The sequence below is a fragment of the Diaphorina citri genome, unplaced genomic scaffold, assembly GCF_000475195.1.
Source record: "Diaphorina citri unplaced genomic scaffold, Diaci psyllid genome assembly version 1.1 scaffold21, whole genome shotgun sequence".
NCBI lineage: Eukaryota > Metazoa > Arthropoda > Insecta > Hemiptera > Psyllidae > Diaphorina > Diaphorina citri.
In genome coordinates, this window is record NW_007377459.1 from 518234 (window position 1) to 537356 (window position 19123).

A 19123-nucleotide genomic window follows, 5' to 3' on the forward strand; every position below is an offset into this window, starting at 1 on the left:
TGAGTCGTTAGCTCTCAGTATTTTTTTAGGAGGAGAATTTCTTGATCTCAAAGGACTTTTTAGTCCGGAATCCTAGGACTTCTCAGTCCGAATTTGGTACCTACTCTTTAGTCCTCGTACAGCCAAAATGACCATCATACATTAGTCTTGAGTCGGTATCCGATTTTGATGCCATAGTGATTTAGTGATCTTCAACAAATAACTGAAATTTTCTGACTTGATTTTGATTACTATTAAGTCTTTGGAAGCTTTATACAGTGGTCCCTTTTCTGTGTGAATTCTACAGAGTAGGTTGTACTGTGTTAACTTTAGGATTAATCTTCCATGCCTTCTTCGTCTCTGAAATAGTTTCCACCGTGTGATTTACTGTCCCCTGTTTCCATAATAAATTGCTCATACCTAAAGCGTCTTGATTAAATTCTTGCCAGGTTAACTGTATCTTCTCTGAGCCTGGCTATAGCGGTTCATGTTCCCATATTGGTCTTAGATGACCATACGATATTGTGCATTCTAGATTTTATTGAGTAGTGGTCCCCAAAGGGGAAGTAGAGTTCCACGAATCCAGAGGGAAACACTTTAATTCCTCTGGTATAATTCTTTCACTGTGACCAAGACTGTCTCCATATTTCGCTTGTGGTGGCCTATGGTAGTAGTTCCCAAACGTGTGGTACGAGCAGTCAGCAGTCAGTCCCTAGGCTCGCTAAGCCATGTAATATCCATCCGTAGATTCGTAGAAGCTTAACCAATTCTTTAGGGGTTGTTAGCCCCTACACCTAAGCCTCAGATTGGTCTTTTTGTGTATGGAGCTGATTGAGAGGCTGACAATAGATGATACTCAGCTGATGTAACATCCATAGTTCCATACCCTATCTCAACAGCGAAGATAGTGTGATGAACCCCACTAAATAGAGACAAAAGAAAGGGAATCCATCGGCGGTAGCACGTTGATCAGTTCCCAATGGATCGTTGAGGTTAAGCAACGTTTCTTGTTGTTGGTATTGGGATAGATGATCGTCTGTTCAATCTTGCTTTTGAATTGCTTTTGCTTACTTTTGAGTAGGCAGAAGTTTGTCGCCGAAAGAAGGGTAAAACCCCCGTCCCTAATAAAGCCCCCTTGAGCGATTAAGTCTGGCCTTCAATGGACAAATGGACTCGGGTGGACCGAAGGAAGGGTTTAACCCCGTCCTTAAGCCCTCCGAGCGATCTCAATGAATAAAGTCTGACCTTCAATGGAAAAGTAGAATCAATAGATGATACTCAGGTGGTACTAGGCATTAGGTTGAAACCCCCTGGCGAATAGCTTAGCCTGGGACAGTAATGTCTTCATACTTTCCTAATACCTATTAGTCCGTGGTGTGCCACAGACCACACAGCCACAGACTCGCAGGAAACCAGGAATCTTGCGGATCAAAGCGGAAGTCGCTGTACCTGGGTTATCCGTGGTTCTGCATCTTACAGGGTGTGTCTCAAATAGCTTGGCACGTCAGGTAGATGTTGCCGAAGTGACGGCAATTATCACATCATCGATAGGAACACTGAATTGCTTACCGTCCTATGCTTTTCGGATGCTTAATTGTATCCGTATCCGAAAAGCATTTAACGGTAAGCAATAATGTCAATACATAGGATGTCTAATATAAACCTAACCAATAAGGACAACCGCGAAGATATTTCCCCACTGGAAGGTCCTTGTTTATGTGCCTAAAGGAAGGTAAAGCGTCCGGAGCTTTATAGAGGATATTTTGTCAAGTGAATAAGTAAAGGCAACATATTTCAGTCGCTTTGTCAATCTTCTTTGAACAAGACTGATTTTGACGAGGTACTCTTCATTGTAAATAAGGATTATCGCATCATCGATAGGAACACTGAATTGCTTACCGTGCTTTTATGCTCCTATGCTTTTCGGATGCTTAATTGTATCGGTATCCGAAAAGCATATAACGGTAAGCAATAATGTCAATACATAGGATGTCTAATATAAACCTAACCAATAAGGACAACCGCGAAGATATATCCCAACTGGAAGGTCCTTGTTTATGTGCCTAAAGGAAGGTAAAGCGTCCGGAGCTTTATAGAGGATACCTATTTTGTCAAGTGATTAAGTAAAGGCAACATATTTCAGTCGCTTTGTCAATCTTCTTTGAACAAGACTGATTTTGACGAGGTACTCTTCATTGTAAATAAGGAAAGTAAGAAAGGGAAAGAAGAAAATAAGAAAGATTGAAAATATTTATGTGCTAAATTCATTTGAGCCCCTATTTTGGTTTTGATACACCCTGTCGTCGTACTTCCTAATCAAAATCGAATTAAAACGCACATAAAATTCGAATCATTGCAATTATGACGTCACCATTTCAGTAATGACTTGGTTTTTAGTGTCATTCTTCTCAACATTGTTGTCTTTATGATTTGCACCAATAGCGGCCTGCTCTGGAGCATGAGCTAATTTTATGTCTTCATTAGCACGAATTTCAAACATCTACCTAAACCCATAGAATAGTTTCGGGCATGTCTCCCATAAGTGAGGAGTCAAAATGATTAGTCACATGCCGACATGAGATGGTCTCAGGTAAGAGACTACTTACCACATCGCCTGTTAATTGCCGACCAATTTGACCAAGAGTAATTTGTACTTAATTCTAGATAGACAGATACCTGTGTGCCTGACTAGTGGACCTGGTGGTATGTTCGAATATTAGGTAGGAAAAGAAAACTGTTTTTAGGGAATGTAAGGACGCCGATACTATTTAAATAGGAAAAGGCGAGGAAGAAGTAGAAGTGAGGTTGATCTTAAGAAATGCTTCTACTTCCTTAGGTTTAATCCATAGGTCTTGGCCTGCAAGTATTGGACTCTTGGATAGTGATAGCCCTGACGGCCGTTATGTTGTCTGATGGACAGATTCTGGGTCAATTACCATCTCTTTGGACGTCCATATCTTTATACTTTTTGATATTTGAAGAAAATTCTGGGTCAGAGGTGTGAAACCTCATTGTACGTCCATACAATTCGGACTCTTTCAGTCTCTGTAATGTTTGCTCTATTTCTTCTATGTATTCTCCTTGATCTTTATTTTCTTTTAAATAGACTGACAGCTTTTCCTTATCATGTACAGATAGGACTTGATATGTAGGTATAGGACTTGATAAAAACCAACAATAAATATTGTTTCATGACAAAGCATGTCTTGTGATATCCCGGTTAACTGGGCTAACAATGAGATAGACTGTATAATGTAGCATTTTTACAGGTTTCTTTTACTTTTCTTTCAAGTAGGTGACTACTTATTCAGCTAATTCTTGAATTTTCTTTGTTAAATCATGTTGTACCTACTCTACTATCATCTCTTCTCGTTTTTTTTTTCACTTGGAAAACAGGTAGGTATTTTCCTACTTGTAGCTTCACTATTTTTGTTATTCATCACATCTGTAGGTATTTTCTATTCCTACCTAGTCCTGTCTATTGTAGGTGCATACCTAGACCTACTCATATAGTACGCTATTTTCCTCTATGTTTCTTTTCTTCTCCAGTGGTAGGTGCTTTATGGTACCTACCTGCTCTCTATGTATATGGACAGTGGCCATGCCATTGTGTGCAATTAGATGCTGAAATCAACCAGAAACCTGTTAACCATATATTGGCAAGTCGGTATTTGTAGGTACTTAACTACAGTGTTCAATAGATCAGTAGTGATACCTGAAGAATAAAGAACCTAAGTACATAGTGGTTTAGACTTTTTAGACTGTCAGTCACCTTAGGGTAATTTTATGTCTTCATTAGCACGAATTTCAAACATCTACCTAAACCCATAGAATAGTTTCGGGCATGTCTCCCATAAGTGAGGAACAGGTCATTGAGAGTGTCCGCGATATTTGCGCGAATTTCAGATAGAAACCTGTGAAATTTGCGTAAATATTGCGCACACTCGCAACGGTGCCCCGAAAGATGAGATTGGAAGACCAAGTTGGGAGCCATGTCGTAGTTTGTGTACCTGGCTCAATAGAACATTATGTCCGATCTTACCACAGATAGTTTTGAGTTACGAGTAATCCAGAGTTTAAGAAATACTGGCCTCTTAAATCAAATCGGTGACGTCAAAGAAAACCCTTGACACTGTGTTAACTCTTAGTGGTAAGATCGGCCATTATTGAAATTTTGAAGTAGGTTAGCTATCTGGATATTTGGTAAAATTTTGAATGTTCTTCGGAGAGCTAGTGTCAATGCACTTAACACCAACATAGACTGAATCTGAGCACTGAGTAGTAGCATAAGCGAAACTCCCTAACAATACCCTAAAAGAAAGGACAACAATGTCACCACTGCCACCTCAGCTATAATCCAGAGTTTAAGAAATACTGGCCTCTTAAATCAAATCGGTGACGTCAAAGAAAACCCTTGACACTGTGTTAACTCTTAGTGGTAAGCGGCCATTAGTGAAATTTTGAAGTAGGTTAGCCATCTGGATATTTGGTAAACTTTTGAATGTTCTTCGGAGAGCTAGTGTCAATGCACTTAACACAAACATAGACTGAATCCGAGCACTGAGTAGTAGCATAAGCGAAACTCCTTAACAATACCCTAAAAGAAAGGACAACAATGTCACCACTGCCACCTCAGCTATAATTGGCCCTCTTAGATACTAATTATCCTTAGAAACATAGCTAGGATGATAGGTACAGACAAACATTAGGTACCGATAAAATAGTTTGCATCCTGTATTCTAAGCACAGTGTCTAGGAACTCTAGGAGTACACTCAATTAGCCCAGAACTAATAGATACAGTTAACTGTTTTCAATAGAAACACGGAAACACGACTAAGAGGAGTCTTATTATTGGTGATACATTGTTAGTCATACTGAGTATATTTTGCGAGCGTAAATTGCAAGAGACTGAACTACTCGTTTCTAGATCCCATGTCAAGCTCAGGAAATCTCACAAAGTCTATTGAAACAAACAAATTGAATTCCATAAAGTTCAATTCATAAGCATATTTAAAGTTAAATTCATAAAAGCATTTGACCTCATATAACTAGCTGTAGTTATATCTTATAACCATTCCTCAAATAGGATGATCCTAATAAATGTGGTTAATCTGGTTTAACTCCAGCAGCTTTAACAAGAAAACCAAAGACTGTATTAAGTATGAACCAAATTATCAAATTGTATCACTGCAAAGTGTAAGAGTAGCATTTGATCCCAAGAGGACTGGATTCCTCATAGCAGAGGTCACAAAACCTAATTTATCGTTATGACCTAACTCGGAAACCGAAGACGAACCAAATTAACAAATTGTATCACTGCAAAGGAGTTCAAGCATTTGACCCCACAGTTCAGGAACACAAAGGTAATTCTACCATAATCAAGTTTTAAACCGATCAGCCTAGTTAAAGTAAATCAGAAATTAGTTACAAGATTTGACCACAACAAACATACAGAGATCTCAAGATAAATAAAACTGTGTAAAATAATTGTTAAAGGACGTGAAAACAGTGGTGACAATGATGACTTGTAAGATAAAAACTTGTATGTATGAGTTGTATGGATATTTTTTGTATGTCAAACATTTTGCAAGTTTAGAGCTTAACAACTGAACATGAACTCTTGGTTTTAGATCATATGGACTATTTTGTATGTCAAAAACATTTGTGGCCAGGTATCTATGCTTGTTATCTTGTTAAAACTATTCAAATAAACATGAAGTATAGGTTTAGTTGATTCTAGATTATACAGATACATTCCTACTACAGAAGTCTAGTTGATTTTAGATCATGTACCTACGTCTACAGATGTATGTTAATGTACTAACGATGTAAAATTTTGGACATGATGCTTGTATGGATTGCATAATGATTAATGCGTTCTCTAATGTTCCAGGGCTTAACAACTGATATGGTTTTAGATCTTGGTTTTAGATCGTATGGACTATTTTGTATGTCAAAAACATTTGTGGCCAGGTATCTATGCTTGTTAAAACTATTCAAATAAACATGAAGTAGGTTTAGTTGATTCTAGATTATACAGATACATTCCTACTACAGAAGTCTACTTGATTTTAGATCATGTACGTACTACAGATGTTAATGTACCAACGATGTAAAATTTTGGACATGATGCTTGTATGGATTGCATAATGATTAATGCGTTCTCTAATGTTCCAGGTCTATTTCGCAATATTTACATTGAAGACAAGTACCTACCAGAGTAGAGGTTCAGGAGTACTTCTTTTGTCCTTCTAAACATCTAGTTTAGGCCTGTAGGTATGGTATGTACTTCAAATACCTACACAAATAGGTACCTAATTTGAGTACTGAATTGCTTTTCAAGTATTGTTCCATGTATTTAAGCAGCGTCTATTTTAACTATTTTTCGATCCACCAAAATCCTTTGGTGGATTGAAAGTGAAATTGGCAAAGTGGGAAAGTGTCTTTTCCCAACGTAGGCCAATCGATAACATGCAAAATTTCTTGTCAATACATAAGGTAGAGTGGTGGGTAAGTAGAAGTAGCGTCTATTTTTCGATCCACCAAAATCCTTTGGTGGATTGAAAGTGACATTGGCAAGGTCAGTGGGAAAGTGTCTTTTCCCAACGTAGGCCAATCGGTAACATGCAAATTTCTTGTCAATACATAAGGTAGAGTGGTGGGTAAGTAGTTAGGTACTCGTGATTTTCTACAGGTTACCTATTAGGTTTTCATTTTCCTTTCTTTCTTGTGGTCGCCCAAATTCTTATGGGTGTTTATAATTATGCTGATACTAGCCTGCTGTTGCTATTGTTGATGTTGTTGTTGTTTTTGTTATTGTTTCACTGGACGTTACTTTCATCATGTGTCTTATTAGTGTTTCTTTTTTGTGGTCTCCAAATTGTTATGGCTGTTAAAATAATTCATGTTCGGGACATTGTTGTCATTATTTCCGACGTTCTTTTCATCACTTACCTGGAGCTATTTATGGTGAAACTTCAGTAAAAGTTGATAGGTCCTTAGTTATCTTCAAACTACAGGTGTTTATTTAACGAACATCAACAAAAAATTTAGGTAACATCAACAAAAAATAGCAAAAGCTTCAACAGAATCATCAGGTGCTTCACAACAACTTAATGGGACCTTTCCTGCTTCTTTATCTGAATTTGGACTGAACTTGTTTCTTTCTCTTGGCTTAAACCCGTCTTTCTCTTCGTCTCGATCAGGTATGCCGACGCCTGACCAAACCCTGACCACGCACGTCACACGGGCCATCGACTTTATCCGCGAACTTCGAGAGATCTTCCGGGACACACGAACCACGCCGCAGGCGACAACAGAGATCATCAATCAAGCCGAATATACGTCGAAAAAGCGCATCATGAAACCCAATCTGGACCCGTTGCTGGCAGCCCATCAAGTAGCGAGTCACCAGGTGGCGGAAATTATCAAGGACAGCGACGAGCGAGGGAGTACGAGCTTTCCACTGATTGGAGTGTGATAGTCCTGGTTTATCCTGCTGGGGTAAAAATGAAACGTTCTTTACTTAGGCTGGCTGACCAAAGGCTTGTACTGTTAGTAAAATGAGACTTCTAGTTCTAAGCTGGTAGTCCAAGTAAAGCACCAGTACACTTTTTCAATTATGGCAGAAACACACTACCATCACGTCACGTGAAGTCATGGAGAGTCAAAAAGACGGAATTCAAAGTTTTCCCATAATATTGTAGGTAATTTCGTTCAGGACAGACACACTACTATCACGTGACGTCAAGTGAAGGTACCAGCCTTTACATTTTCCGGATTAATTATACGTTTTACGAAATTCCCTGTAACTGCAAAATGGTGTTTGTGGCATTTTTGGAGTTGGTGAAATAGGGGGTGCTTATGAGAACCTTTTAGAGTACGAAACTCGCCTTGCCTCGGTCGGGATTCAAACCCAAGCCCGCCCAGTTACCGGACGAATACTTTACCATTCTGCTACCGATATTACCTCTCACATGATGGGAACTTCTGGAGTGTCCCCGTGGCTTCATACAAATAAAACCACAGCTTCCATATGGGAGTTTTGAACTTGGAAACTATTGTTAACTATAGGGAGAATACAATAAAATTGTGGTAGGCAACTGCCTAGTACGTAAGAAACAATACAATTTTGTACCATTTGAAATTCTCGGCAGGGAATTGTAAAACTATAATATAACAATTACAACATATTGTAGGTATTATTATTTTCCAGTCACAAGTTAAATTCAGATTAGAATACTTTAGGTCCCTCTTCCTAGCCTTTTTCCGTGTTCGGATGGGGTCGGCGTTTATCGTCAGCCTCTCAATCAGCCCTAAGGTGATTGCTTTGCGCTAACATTTGGTTTTGGCCACAATTATTTAGGCTACAATTAGAACACTTGAGGTACCTACTCTAACATTTTTTTCAGAATAACCAACCTCAGTAGTGTAGGCTGCAGTTTTTAGCACGCTGGTGGACTCTGGAGCTGGAGGTTGGTGATTCGAGTCCTAGTCACGTAAATGAAGTGGGGAACGACATTCTTAGTCTTTTAGTAAATTGCAACCCAAGGTGAAAAAGATTACAATATTTATCCCATAAATTTTCAGACTGTTTGTTCTTCCACTTTTCAGGCTGAGTAAAACCATTTCACGCAGCCCAACATGTCATTCATCTAAGTATTCTAAGTTTCTAAGTAATGTGGGATGTGGGTAAATAAAAATATGCAAAAAATACTTAATTTTGGGGGGGGGGAAATCTGTATTCTTGAACTTACCATCAGTCTAGAATCAAACTAATTACAGGTTGTAAAGAATGGAATGGAATAGTCACTTCACGTTCTGTATACAATCTGTGAACAAAATTAACATCAAATAGCCATTAAATTTGGGCTGACGGCTGACGTACCTATAATTAATCTGCCAGTAATAAGTACCTTCATAGTCACAAGACTTCATTTAGTTGGTGGTAATAAAAAATAAATAGTAATAATAAATACGAGTAATAATAATTAATCAAAGTCTGGCAGATCACGCGAATAAGACTTCAAAGATGTTTTAGAATCGTATCTTGTCATCTACCTTGTTTATAGCCACTGCTAGGTAGAGGCAGGAATGTCCCTCAGGATTGAAGGGACATGTCAGTCTAATTATACCTACTAAACCCAAAATGACTCTTTGGTTCTAAATATAGCGGCCGAACCAAACATTTCTCGAGCCTCGGCCCAAAGACACTTTTGATCTACATCTAAAAAGAACTTCTCTACAAAGTTGAAAAAAAAAACATTACATTTAGAGAGGGCTTAAAGAGTAACAACCTAAGTCAACACAATATTGTGAAGTTCTGCATTAAAAAAAAAAGTAAGAAATGAAGTCAAGAACAAAAGCAAACCAACTTCTTCATTCTTCATCAAAACAGACCAAAGTAGTTAATGTTTCACAAACTTAGTTCTCATACTGTTACGTCACACTAAAACATCGTTTAGACAAAATAATAGTTTAAAAAATGACAGGTAGTTAAGGGTACATCTAAATCTAAAAAGAACTTCTCTACAAAGTTGAAAGAAAACATTACATTTAGAGTAACGGGCTTAAAGAGTAACAACTAACAACCTAAGTCAACACAATATTGTGAAGTTCTTCATTAAATAAACAAGTAAGAAATGAAGTCAAGAACAAAAGCAAACCAACTTCTTCATTCTTCATCAAAACAGACCAAAGTAGTCAAAGTTTCACAAACTTAGTTCTCATACTGTTACGTCACACTAAAACATCGTTTAGACAAAATAATAGTTTAAAAAATGACAGGTAGTTAAGTTGTTGTGAAGCACCTGATGATTCTGTTGAAGCTTTTGCTATTTTTTGTTGATGTTACCTAAATTTTTTGTTGATGTTCGTTAAACACCTGTAGTTTGAAGATAACTAAGGACCTATCAACTTTTACTGAAGTTTCACCATAAATAGCTCCAGATAAGTGATGAAAAGAACGTCGGAAATAATGACAACGATGTCCCGAAGATGAATTATTTTAACAGCCATAACAATTTGGAGACCACAAAAAAGAAACACTAATAAGACACATGATGAAAGTAACGTCCAGTGAAACAATAACAAAAACAACAACAACATCAACAATAGCAACAGCAGGCTAGTATCAGCATAATTATAAACACCCATAAGAATTTGGGCGACCACAAGAAAGAAAGGAAAATGAAAACCTAATAGGTAACCTGTAGAAAATCACGAGTACCTAACTACTTACCCACCACTCTACCTTATGTATTGACAAGAAATTTGCATGTTACCGATTGGCCTACGTTGGGAAAAGACACTTTCCCACTGACCTTGCCAATGTCACTTTCAATCCACCAAAGGATTTTGGTGGATCGAAAAATAGACGCTACTTAATACATGGAACAATACTTGAAAAGCAATTCAGTACTCAAATTAGGTACCTATTTGTGTAGGTATTTGAAGTACATACCATACCTACAGGCCTAAACTAGATGTTTAGAAGGACAAAAGAAGTACTCCTGAACCTCTACTCTGGTAGGTACTTGTCTTCAATGTAAATATTGCGAAATAGACCTGGAACATTAGAGAACGCATTAATCATTATGCAATCCATACAAGCATCATGTCCAAAATTTTACATCGTTGGTACATTAACATCTGTAGTACGTACATGATCTAAAATCAAGTAGACTTCTGTAGTAGGAATGTATCTGTATAATCTAGAATCAACTAAACCTACTTCATGTTTATTTGAATAGTTTTAACAAGCATAGATACCTGGCCACAAATGTTTTTGACATACAAAATAGTCCATACGATCTAAAACCAAGATCTAAAACCATATCAGTTGTTAAGCCCTAAACTTGCAAAATGTTTGACATACAAAAAATATCCATACAATTCATACATACAAGTTTTTATCTTACAAGTCATCATTGTCACCACTGTTTCTACTGATCTATTGAACACTGTTGTTAAGTGCCTACAAATACCGACTTGCCAAAATATGGTTAACAGGTTTCTGGTTGATTTCAGCAACTAATTGCACACAATGGCATGGCCACTATCCATATACATAGAGAGCAGGTAGGTAGGTACCATAAAGCACCTACCACTGGAAAAAAAAGAAACATGAAGGAAAATAGCGCACTATTTATGTATGTATACTTGTACAGGTACATAGGTCTATAATAGACAGGACTAGGTAGAAATAGAAAATGCCTACAGATGTGATAAATAGCAAAAATAGAGAAGCTATAAGTAGGAAAATACTTACCTACCTGTTTTCCAAGTGGAACAAAAAACAGAAGAGATGATAGTAGAGTAGGTACAACATGATTTAACAAAGAAAATTCAAGAATTAGCTGAATAAGTAGTCACCTACTTGAAAGAAAAGTAAAAGAAACCTGTAAAAATGCTACATTATACAGTCTATCTCATTGTTAGCCCAGTTAACCGGGATATCACAAGACATGCTTTGTCATGAAACAATATTTATTGTTGGTTTTTATCAAGTCCTATACCTACATATCAAGTCCTATCTGTACATGATAAGGAAAAGCTGTCAGTCTATTTAAAAGAAAATAAAGATCAAGGAGAATACATAGAAGAAATAGAGCAAACATTACAGAGACTGAAAGAGTCCGAATTGTATGGACGTACAATGAGGTTTCACACCTCTGACCCAGAATTTTCTTCAAATATCAAAAAGTATAAAGATATGGACGTCCAAAGACATAACTTATCAACAACTCTCTATATGTGTTGTAAACCTCGACTCGGCCTAACTTATTCCAAAGCTGTACAAAATGTAAATCTTGGAGTCTTTCAATTTGGAAAAGAAATTTGATTTAACACTGTTGGAACTTTTATGGCCAAATTTAACATTGGGGATAATATCTTTGAGGGATTTTTCAATTTTATAACTAGTTTCACCGAGATAAGGGAAGGAATAGTAAATGGGGGCAGGACTAACTCTATGAACAGGGACATTAGGAGAATTTTTAAATTTATTTAATAAAGTACGAACCAAGTTTTTAGGGTAACCATTTTCAGATAAAGTATTGTAAATATCAGTGTATAATCTATCATGAAATTTAGAATCAGAAAGGGTTAAGGTTCTATTGATCAAGTTTTTAGCACAATTAATTTTGTATGACATGGGTTGGTTGCTATGATAGTTTAATAATCTTCCAGAGTGTGTTGGTTTTTTGTAATGGCAAGTTTCAATTGATCCATCAACATTTTTAATAACAGTAAGATCTAGAAATGGTAAGGAAGAGCAATTTTCTTCTTCTAAAGTAAATTGGATATCTGGATGAAAGGAGTTGAAAGTTTCTAGTACATGGGTAATTTTGCTAGAATCAGCGGACATAAAAGTATCATCAACATATTTAACAGCAAATTGCAAACAATCCTGAAGTTGTGGGAGAACAATATCGAATAGGGAATCTAAAACAATGTCAGCAACAATAGGGGACAATGAACAACCCATAGCAAGGGAATCTTGGGTGTATACAGTATTGTTATATGAAAAGTAAGCTGTAGTAAGACAGAATTCAATAATTTCTTTAAAAAGTTCAAAGTTTAGATCCGTATGATTTTTAATGACGTTCCATTTACTCAAAATTAGATTTAAGGCCAAAGAAGTAGGGATTTTAGTGAACAAAGAAATAACATCCAAAGAAATTAATTTATATCCACTCTTAATAGTTTTGGATTTAATAAAGTCACGAAATTCAAATGAGTTTTTAACATTGTATGTGGAACTTTTCAGGGGTTGTAATATTGGGACTAAAAATTTAGATAAATTGTAGGATGGGGAATTAATACAGGAAACAATAGGTCTTAATTTTAACTCAGGCTTATGAATTTTAGGTAAACCATAGATTTTGGGGGCAACAGAATTGTAAGTCATGAGTTCTCTTTTTCCAGAAAACAATCATGTGATTACTCAACATACTTGTCTTGAGCCGTGTGATTTAGTGCACAATCAACAAGCTGGGTCCGTCCCTCCGGGAATTTTTTAGTCCGTAGTTTATTCGATCGTGATTAGAGAAAATCAGTACCTATTTTTATTTATTCTAATCTTGTTAGCCTCGGGTTTGCAATAATAGAATAAAGTTTCTAGAATTTGTTGCAATTTTCTAAAAGAATAGAATAGGTGTCTAGAATTTGGTTGACAAAGTGTAACGGCGACACTGTACGTTCTATTCAGCCGGAAGTGAATTTATAGAGTTCCACGAATCCAGAGGGGACACACTTTAATTCCTCTGGTATAATTCTTTCACTGTGACCAAGACCGTCTCCAGTCTCCATATTTCGCTTGTGGTGGCCTACGGTAGTAGTTCCCAAACCTGTGGTAAGAGCAGTCAGTCCCTAGGCTCGCTAAGCCATGTAGGTAATATCCATCCGTAGATTCGTAGAAGCTTAACCAATTCTTTAGGGCTGTTAGCCCCTACACCCAAGCCTCATATTGGGATTTTTGTGTATGGAGTTAAGCTGATGTAACATCCTTAGTTCCATACCCTATATCAACAGCGAAGATAGTGTGATGAAGCCCACTAAATAGAGACAAAAGAAAGGGAATCCAGCTGCGGTAGCACGTTGATCAGTTCCCAGTGGATCGTTGAGGTTAAGCAACGTTTCTTGTTGTTGGTATTGGGATAGATGATCGTCTGTTTAATCTTGCTTTTGCATTGCTTTTGCTTACTTTTGAGTAGGCAGAGGTTTGTCGCCGAACGAAGGGTAAAACCCCCGTCCCTAATAAAGCCCCCTTGAGCGATTAAGTCTGGCCTTCAATGGACAAAAGGACTCAGGTGGACCGAAGGAAGGGTTTAACCCCGTCCCTAAGCCCTCCGAGCGATCTCAATGAATAAACTTTGACCTTCAATGGAAAAAGAGAATCAATAGATGATACTCAGGTGGTACTAGGCATTAGGTTGAAACCCCCTGGCGAATAGCTTAGCCTGGGACAGTAATGTCTTCATACTTTCCTAATACCTATTAGTCCGTGGTGTGCCACAGACCACACAGCCACAGACTCGCAGGAAACCAGGAATCTTGCGGATCAAACCGGAAGTCGCTGTACCTGGGTTATCCGTGGTTCTGCATCCTACAGGGTGTGTCTCAAATAGCTTGGCACGTCAGGTAGATGTTGCCGAAGTGACGGCAATTATCGCATCATCGATAGGAATACTGAATTGCTTACCGTCCTATGCTTTTCGGATGCTTAATTGTATCCGTATCCGAAAAGCATATAAAGGTAAGCAATAATGTCAATACATAGGATGTCTAATATAAACCTAACCAATAAGGACAACCGCGAAGATATATCCCAACTGGAAGGTCCTTGTTTATGTGCCTAAAGGAAGTTAAAGCGCTCGGAGCTTTATAGAAGATATTTTGTCAAGTGATTAAGTAAAGGCAACATTTTTCAGTCGCTTTGTCAATCTTCTTTGAACATCAGACTGATTTTGACGAGGTACTCTTCATTGTAAATAAGGAAAGTAAGAAAGGGAAAAAAGAAAATAAGAAAGATTGAAAATATTTATGTGCTAAATTCATTTGAGCCCCTATTTTGGTTTTGATACACCCTGTTGACGTACTTCCTAATCAAAATCGAATTAAAACGCACATAAAATTCGAATCATTGCAATTATGACGTCACCATTTCAGTAATGACTTGGTTTTTAGTGTCATTCTTCTCAACATTGTTGTCTTTATGATTTGCACCAATAGCGGCCTGCTCTGGAGCATGAGCTAATTTTATGTCTTCATTAGCACGAATTTCAAACATCTACCTAAACCCATAGAATAGTTTCGGGCATGTCTCCCATAAGTGAGGACGTCGTAAAATTTAAATCACCAGAAAACAATCAAGTGATTACTCAACATACTTGTCTTGAGCCGTGTGATTTAGTGCACAATCAAAAATCAAGAGGTAGAAAAGTACAGTGAATTTAACTTGTGACTGGAAAATAATAATACCTACAATATGTTGTAATTGTTATATTATAGTTTTACAATTCCCTGCCGAGAATTTCAAATGGTACAAAATTGTATTGTTTCTTACGTACTAGGCAGTTGCCTACCACAATTTTATTGTATTCTCCCTATAGTTAACAATAGTTTCCAAGTTCAAAACTCCCATATGGAAGCTGTGGTTTTATTTGTATGAAGCCACGGGGACACTCCAGAAGTTCCCATCATGTGAGAGGTAATATCGGTAGCAGAATGGTAAAGTATTCGTCCGGTAACTGGGCGGGCTTGGGTTTGAATCCCGACCGAGGCAAGGCGAGTTTCGTACTCTAAAAGGTTCTCATAAGCACCCCCTATTTCACCAACTCCAAAAATGCCACAAACACCATTTTGCAGTTACAGGGAATTTCGTAAAACGTATAATTAATCCGGAAAATGTAAAGGCTGGTACCTTCACTTGACGTCACGTGATAGTAGTGTGTCTGTCCTGAACGAAATTACCTACAATATTATGGGAAAACTTTGAATTCCGTCTTTTTGACTCTCCATGACTTCACGTGACGTGATGGTAGTGTGTTTCTGCCATAATTGAAAAAGTGTACTGGTGCTTTACTTGGACTACCAGCTTAGAACTAGAAGTCTCATTTTACTAACAGTACAAGCCTTTGGTCAGCCAGCCTAAGTAAAGAACGTTTCATTTTTACCCCAGCAGGATAAACCAGGACTATCACACTCCAATCAGTGGAAAGCTCGTACTCCCTCGCTCGTCGCTGTCCTTGATAATTTCCGCCACCTGGTGACTCGCTACTTGATGGGCTGCCAGCAACGGGTCCAGATTGGGTTTCATGATGCGCTTTTTCGACGTATATTCGGCTTGATTGATGATCTCTGTTGTCGCCTGTACCTACCTACATAACTACCTACATGTAATAATAATAATAATATTTTTATTGTATTTTACCTTTCGGTGTTTACAAATTTTCTTAATCTATGCCTTAGAACTAAAACTTATACCTATTATTAAAAATCTGGTGTGAACATCACACGACTTTCTATTACATTAAACTTCTCAACTGTAAGTCGGACAGTTCTAAAAAAAAAAAAAAAAAAAAAAAAAAAAAAAAAGAGTAAAAAGGAGTAAAAAGCAAAGGATGCAGAAGGAGAGGAAGAAGAAGACGAAGAAAGAGAAGAAGCGAAGAAGAAGAAGAAAGAGAAGAGGAAGAAAGCAATAATAATAATATTGCCTGTCAAAAGACCTAAAGGTTTTCGTGTCCCATTTAAAGAAGTTCTAGAACTATATCTTATATCTTGGGAAAATCAGAAAATGGAACACAGCTATTATTACTTTACCTATTAATGGAAACTTGGTGCCCCCACCACGGTTCCGCTCTTGGTCCAAATTCAGATAAAGAAGCAGGAAAGGTCTCATTAAAAGCAATAATAATAATATTGCCTGTCAAAAGACCTAAAGGTTTTCATGTCCCATTTAAAGAAGTTCTAGAACTATATCTTGTATCTTGGGAAAATCAGAAAATGGAACACAGCTATTATTACTTTACCTATTAATGGAAACTTGGTGCCCCCACCACGGTTCCGCTCTTCACTAGACTTGAGTATCTCTGCCACTTGCTCGCTATTCACTGCATGGTCCCTCATCAACGAGTCTGGCATGACCAACATCTTCCTTTTCTTGGTAGTGTCCTCATGGTTCATCAGCCTCGTGATTCCAAACTTTGCTCGGGTGTCTCGTAGGAGCTCTCTCAACTCACGCAGGAACTCCCCAGTCCCTGTAGCCGTGGGGGGCGTTACGTCAGGTGTAGGAGCTCCCCAGAGTGGCAGCCGCGTGCCTAGTCGCGCCAATTCCTCACTGGATTTCAGAAGTTGGGCGACTTGCTCACTGTTAACCCCATGCGCCATGATCAGCGGATGTTGCTGGACAACCATCTTCTTGAGTTTCGTCGTGTCTTCGCTGTTCATAAGTTTGGTAGCGGCCTTGTACGTCGCACGCGTGTCCCGGAATATTTCACGCAGTTCGCGCGCAAATTCTTTGTCCTCCTGCGCGTGCGTTGATTCTGCATTGCGCCGAGCGCGGGCCCGCCGCTGCGGTTTGTAATGTTCAACGAGGTCGTCATTGATTTCAACGATTTGGTCGTACAGTCGGTGCTTTTGCTGCTGGATAAAATTGTGAATTTCGTCAAGATGGGATTCGATTTCTTATTTGTGTAGAAAATTTCGGTAGAGGTTAGACTTGCGTGGTTATGAGAAGGATTGAGGAGCTAGAAGCTAGGAGTTATTTAAAATTATCGTGTGTTGACTGAGATAGGAAAATGGTAGAGGTTAGACTTGCGTGGTTATGAGAAGGAGTGAGGAGCTAGAAGCTAGGAGTTATTTAAAATTATCGTGTGTTGACTGAGATACTTTTTATACGAATTCTTCATTGATATATTTCCTAAGAAAATGGTAGAGGTTAGACTTGCGTGGTTATGAGGATTGAGGAGCTAGAAGCTAGGAGTTATTTAAAATTATCGTGTGTTGACTGAGATACTTTTTATACGAATTCTTCATTGATATATTTCCTAAACCCCACAATCGTCGCTAAGACGACATGGCCCTAGTGCTTTCATTCCAAAACCTATTCACTACTTTGTGAGATTTCCTGAGCTTGACATGGGATCTAGAAACGAGTAGTTCAGTCTCTTGCAATTTACGCTCGCAAAATATACTCAGTAAACGACATGGCCCTAGTGCTTTCATTCCAAAACCTATTCACCACTTTGTGAGATTTCCTGAGCTTGACATGGGATCTAGAAACGAGTAGTTCAGTCTCTTGCAATTTACGCTCGCAAAATATACTCAGTACGACTAACAATGTATCACCAATAATAAGACTCCTCTTAGTCGTGTTTCCGTGTTTCTATTGAAAACAGTTAACTGTATCTATTAGTTCTGGGCTAATTGATTGTGCTCCTAGGTCTCCTAGAATTCTTAGACACTGTGCTTAGAATACAGGATGCAAACTATTTTATCGGTAGGTACCTAATGTTTGTCTGTACCTATCATCCTAGCTATGTTTCTAACGATAATTAGTATCTAAGAGGGCCAATTATAGCTGAGGTGGCAGTGGTGACATTGTTGTCCTTTCTTTTAGGGTATTGTTAGGGAGTTTCGCTTATGCTACTACTCAGTGCTCGGATTCAGTCCATGTTGGTGTTAAGTGCATTGACACTAGCTCTCCAAAGAACATTCAAAATTTTACCAAATATCCAGATAGCTAACCTACTTCAAAATTTCACTAATGGCCGACCTTACCACTAAGAGTTAACACAGTGTCAAGGGTTTTCTTTGACGTCACCGATTTGATTTACATAGGCCAGTATTTCTTAAACTCTGGATTACTCGTAACTCAAAACTAGGACATAATGTTCCATTGAGCCAGGTACACAAACTACGACATGGTCCCCAACTTGGTCTTCCAATCTCATCTTTCGAGGCACCGTTGCGAGTGTGCGCAATATTTACGCAAATTTCACAGGTTTCTATCTGAAATTTGCGCAAATATCGCGGACACTCTCAATGATCTGTCGAAAGACCAGTTTGGAAGATCAACTTGGGAACCATGCAGTTTCTGAGATAATTTGAGGTGTGTGGAAATTTGATATAGATTTGATGGATTCCAAGAAAAAAGTTTGTGGTTGACAGTGTTATTGGTACTATCCCAGGGCTTTTAATCTTTTAATTCTAGGATTGGATGTTTGATACCTCTTTGATACCTTACAAGCATGGCGGGCTGGAAAAAGCTTATAACTCATATCGACCATGGAACAAACTATATCTTATCTCTCAAGTTCTTTGTCGTCAAGCAGAGCTTTTTCACAACTTTTGAAGCTAACTATTTCAAATCTCTGAACAATATCAGTTAGTTATCTACGCTGTCATAGGCTTTAGATTCAGTCATTGAAAAAAAGATTGTTGAAGGAAAATACTGGGATTTGCAATGATACAAGGAGGGTATACCGGCGTGAACGACCTGGCATTCCTGTGTTAAAACGCCTTATTCGAAAAAAAGAGGGGTATACTTAGATTCTACCTAGTGGAAATGGAAACACACAAGTGAACACTGCACATAAAGACAAGTGAGTTAACACCCGGTGAGACCACATTGTGAAGAAC

The 19123-nt window shown here is 38.0% G+C and overlaps 1 protein-coding gene across 1 annotated transcript; it reads right to left on the reverse strand.

Annotated features, from left to right (window-relative positions):
* Positions 1-8788: 8788 nt before the first annotated feature.
* LOC103508881 lies at positions 8789-19117 on the reverse strand. Its single transcript, XM_026823279.1, has 3 exons — positions 19041-19117; positions 16513-17166; positions 8789-8811 (listed from the first exon to the last, which is right to left on the reverse strand). Exons 1-3 carry the CDS (start codon positions 19111-19113, stop codon positions 8789-8791), a joined length of 750 nt encoding a protein of 249 aa, XP_026679080.1. The 5' UTR covers positions 19114-19117.
* Positions 19118-19123: the final 6 nt, after the last annotated feature.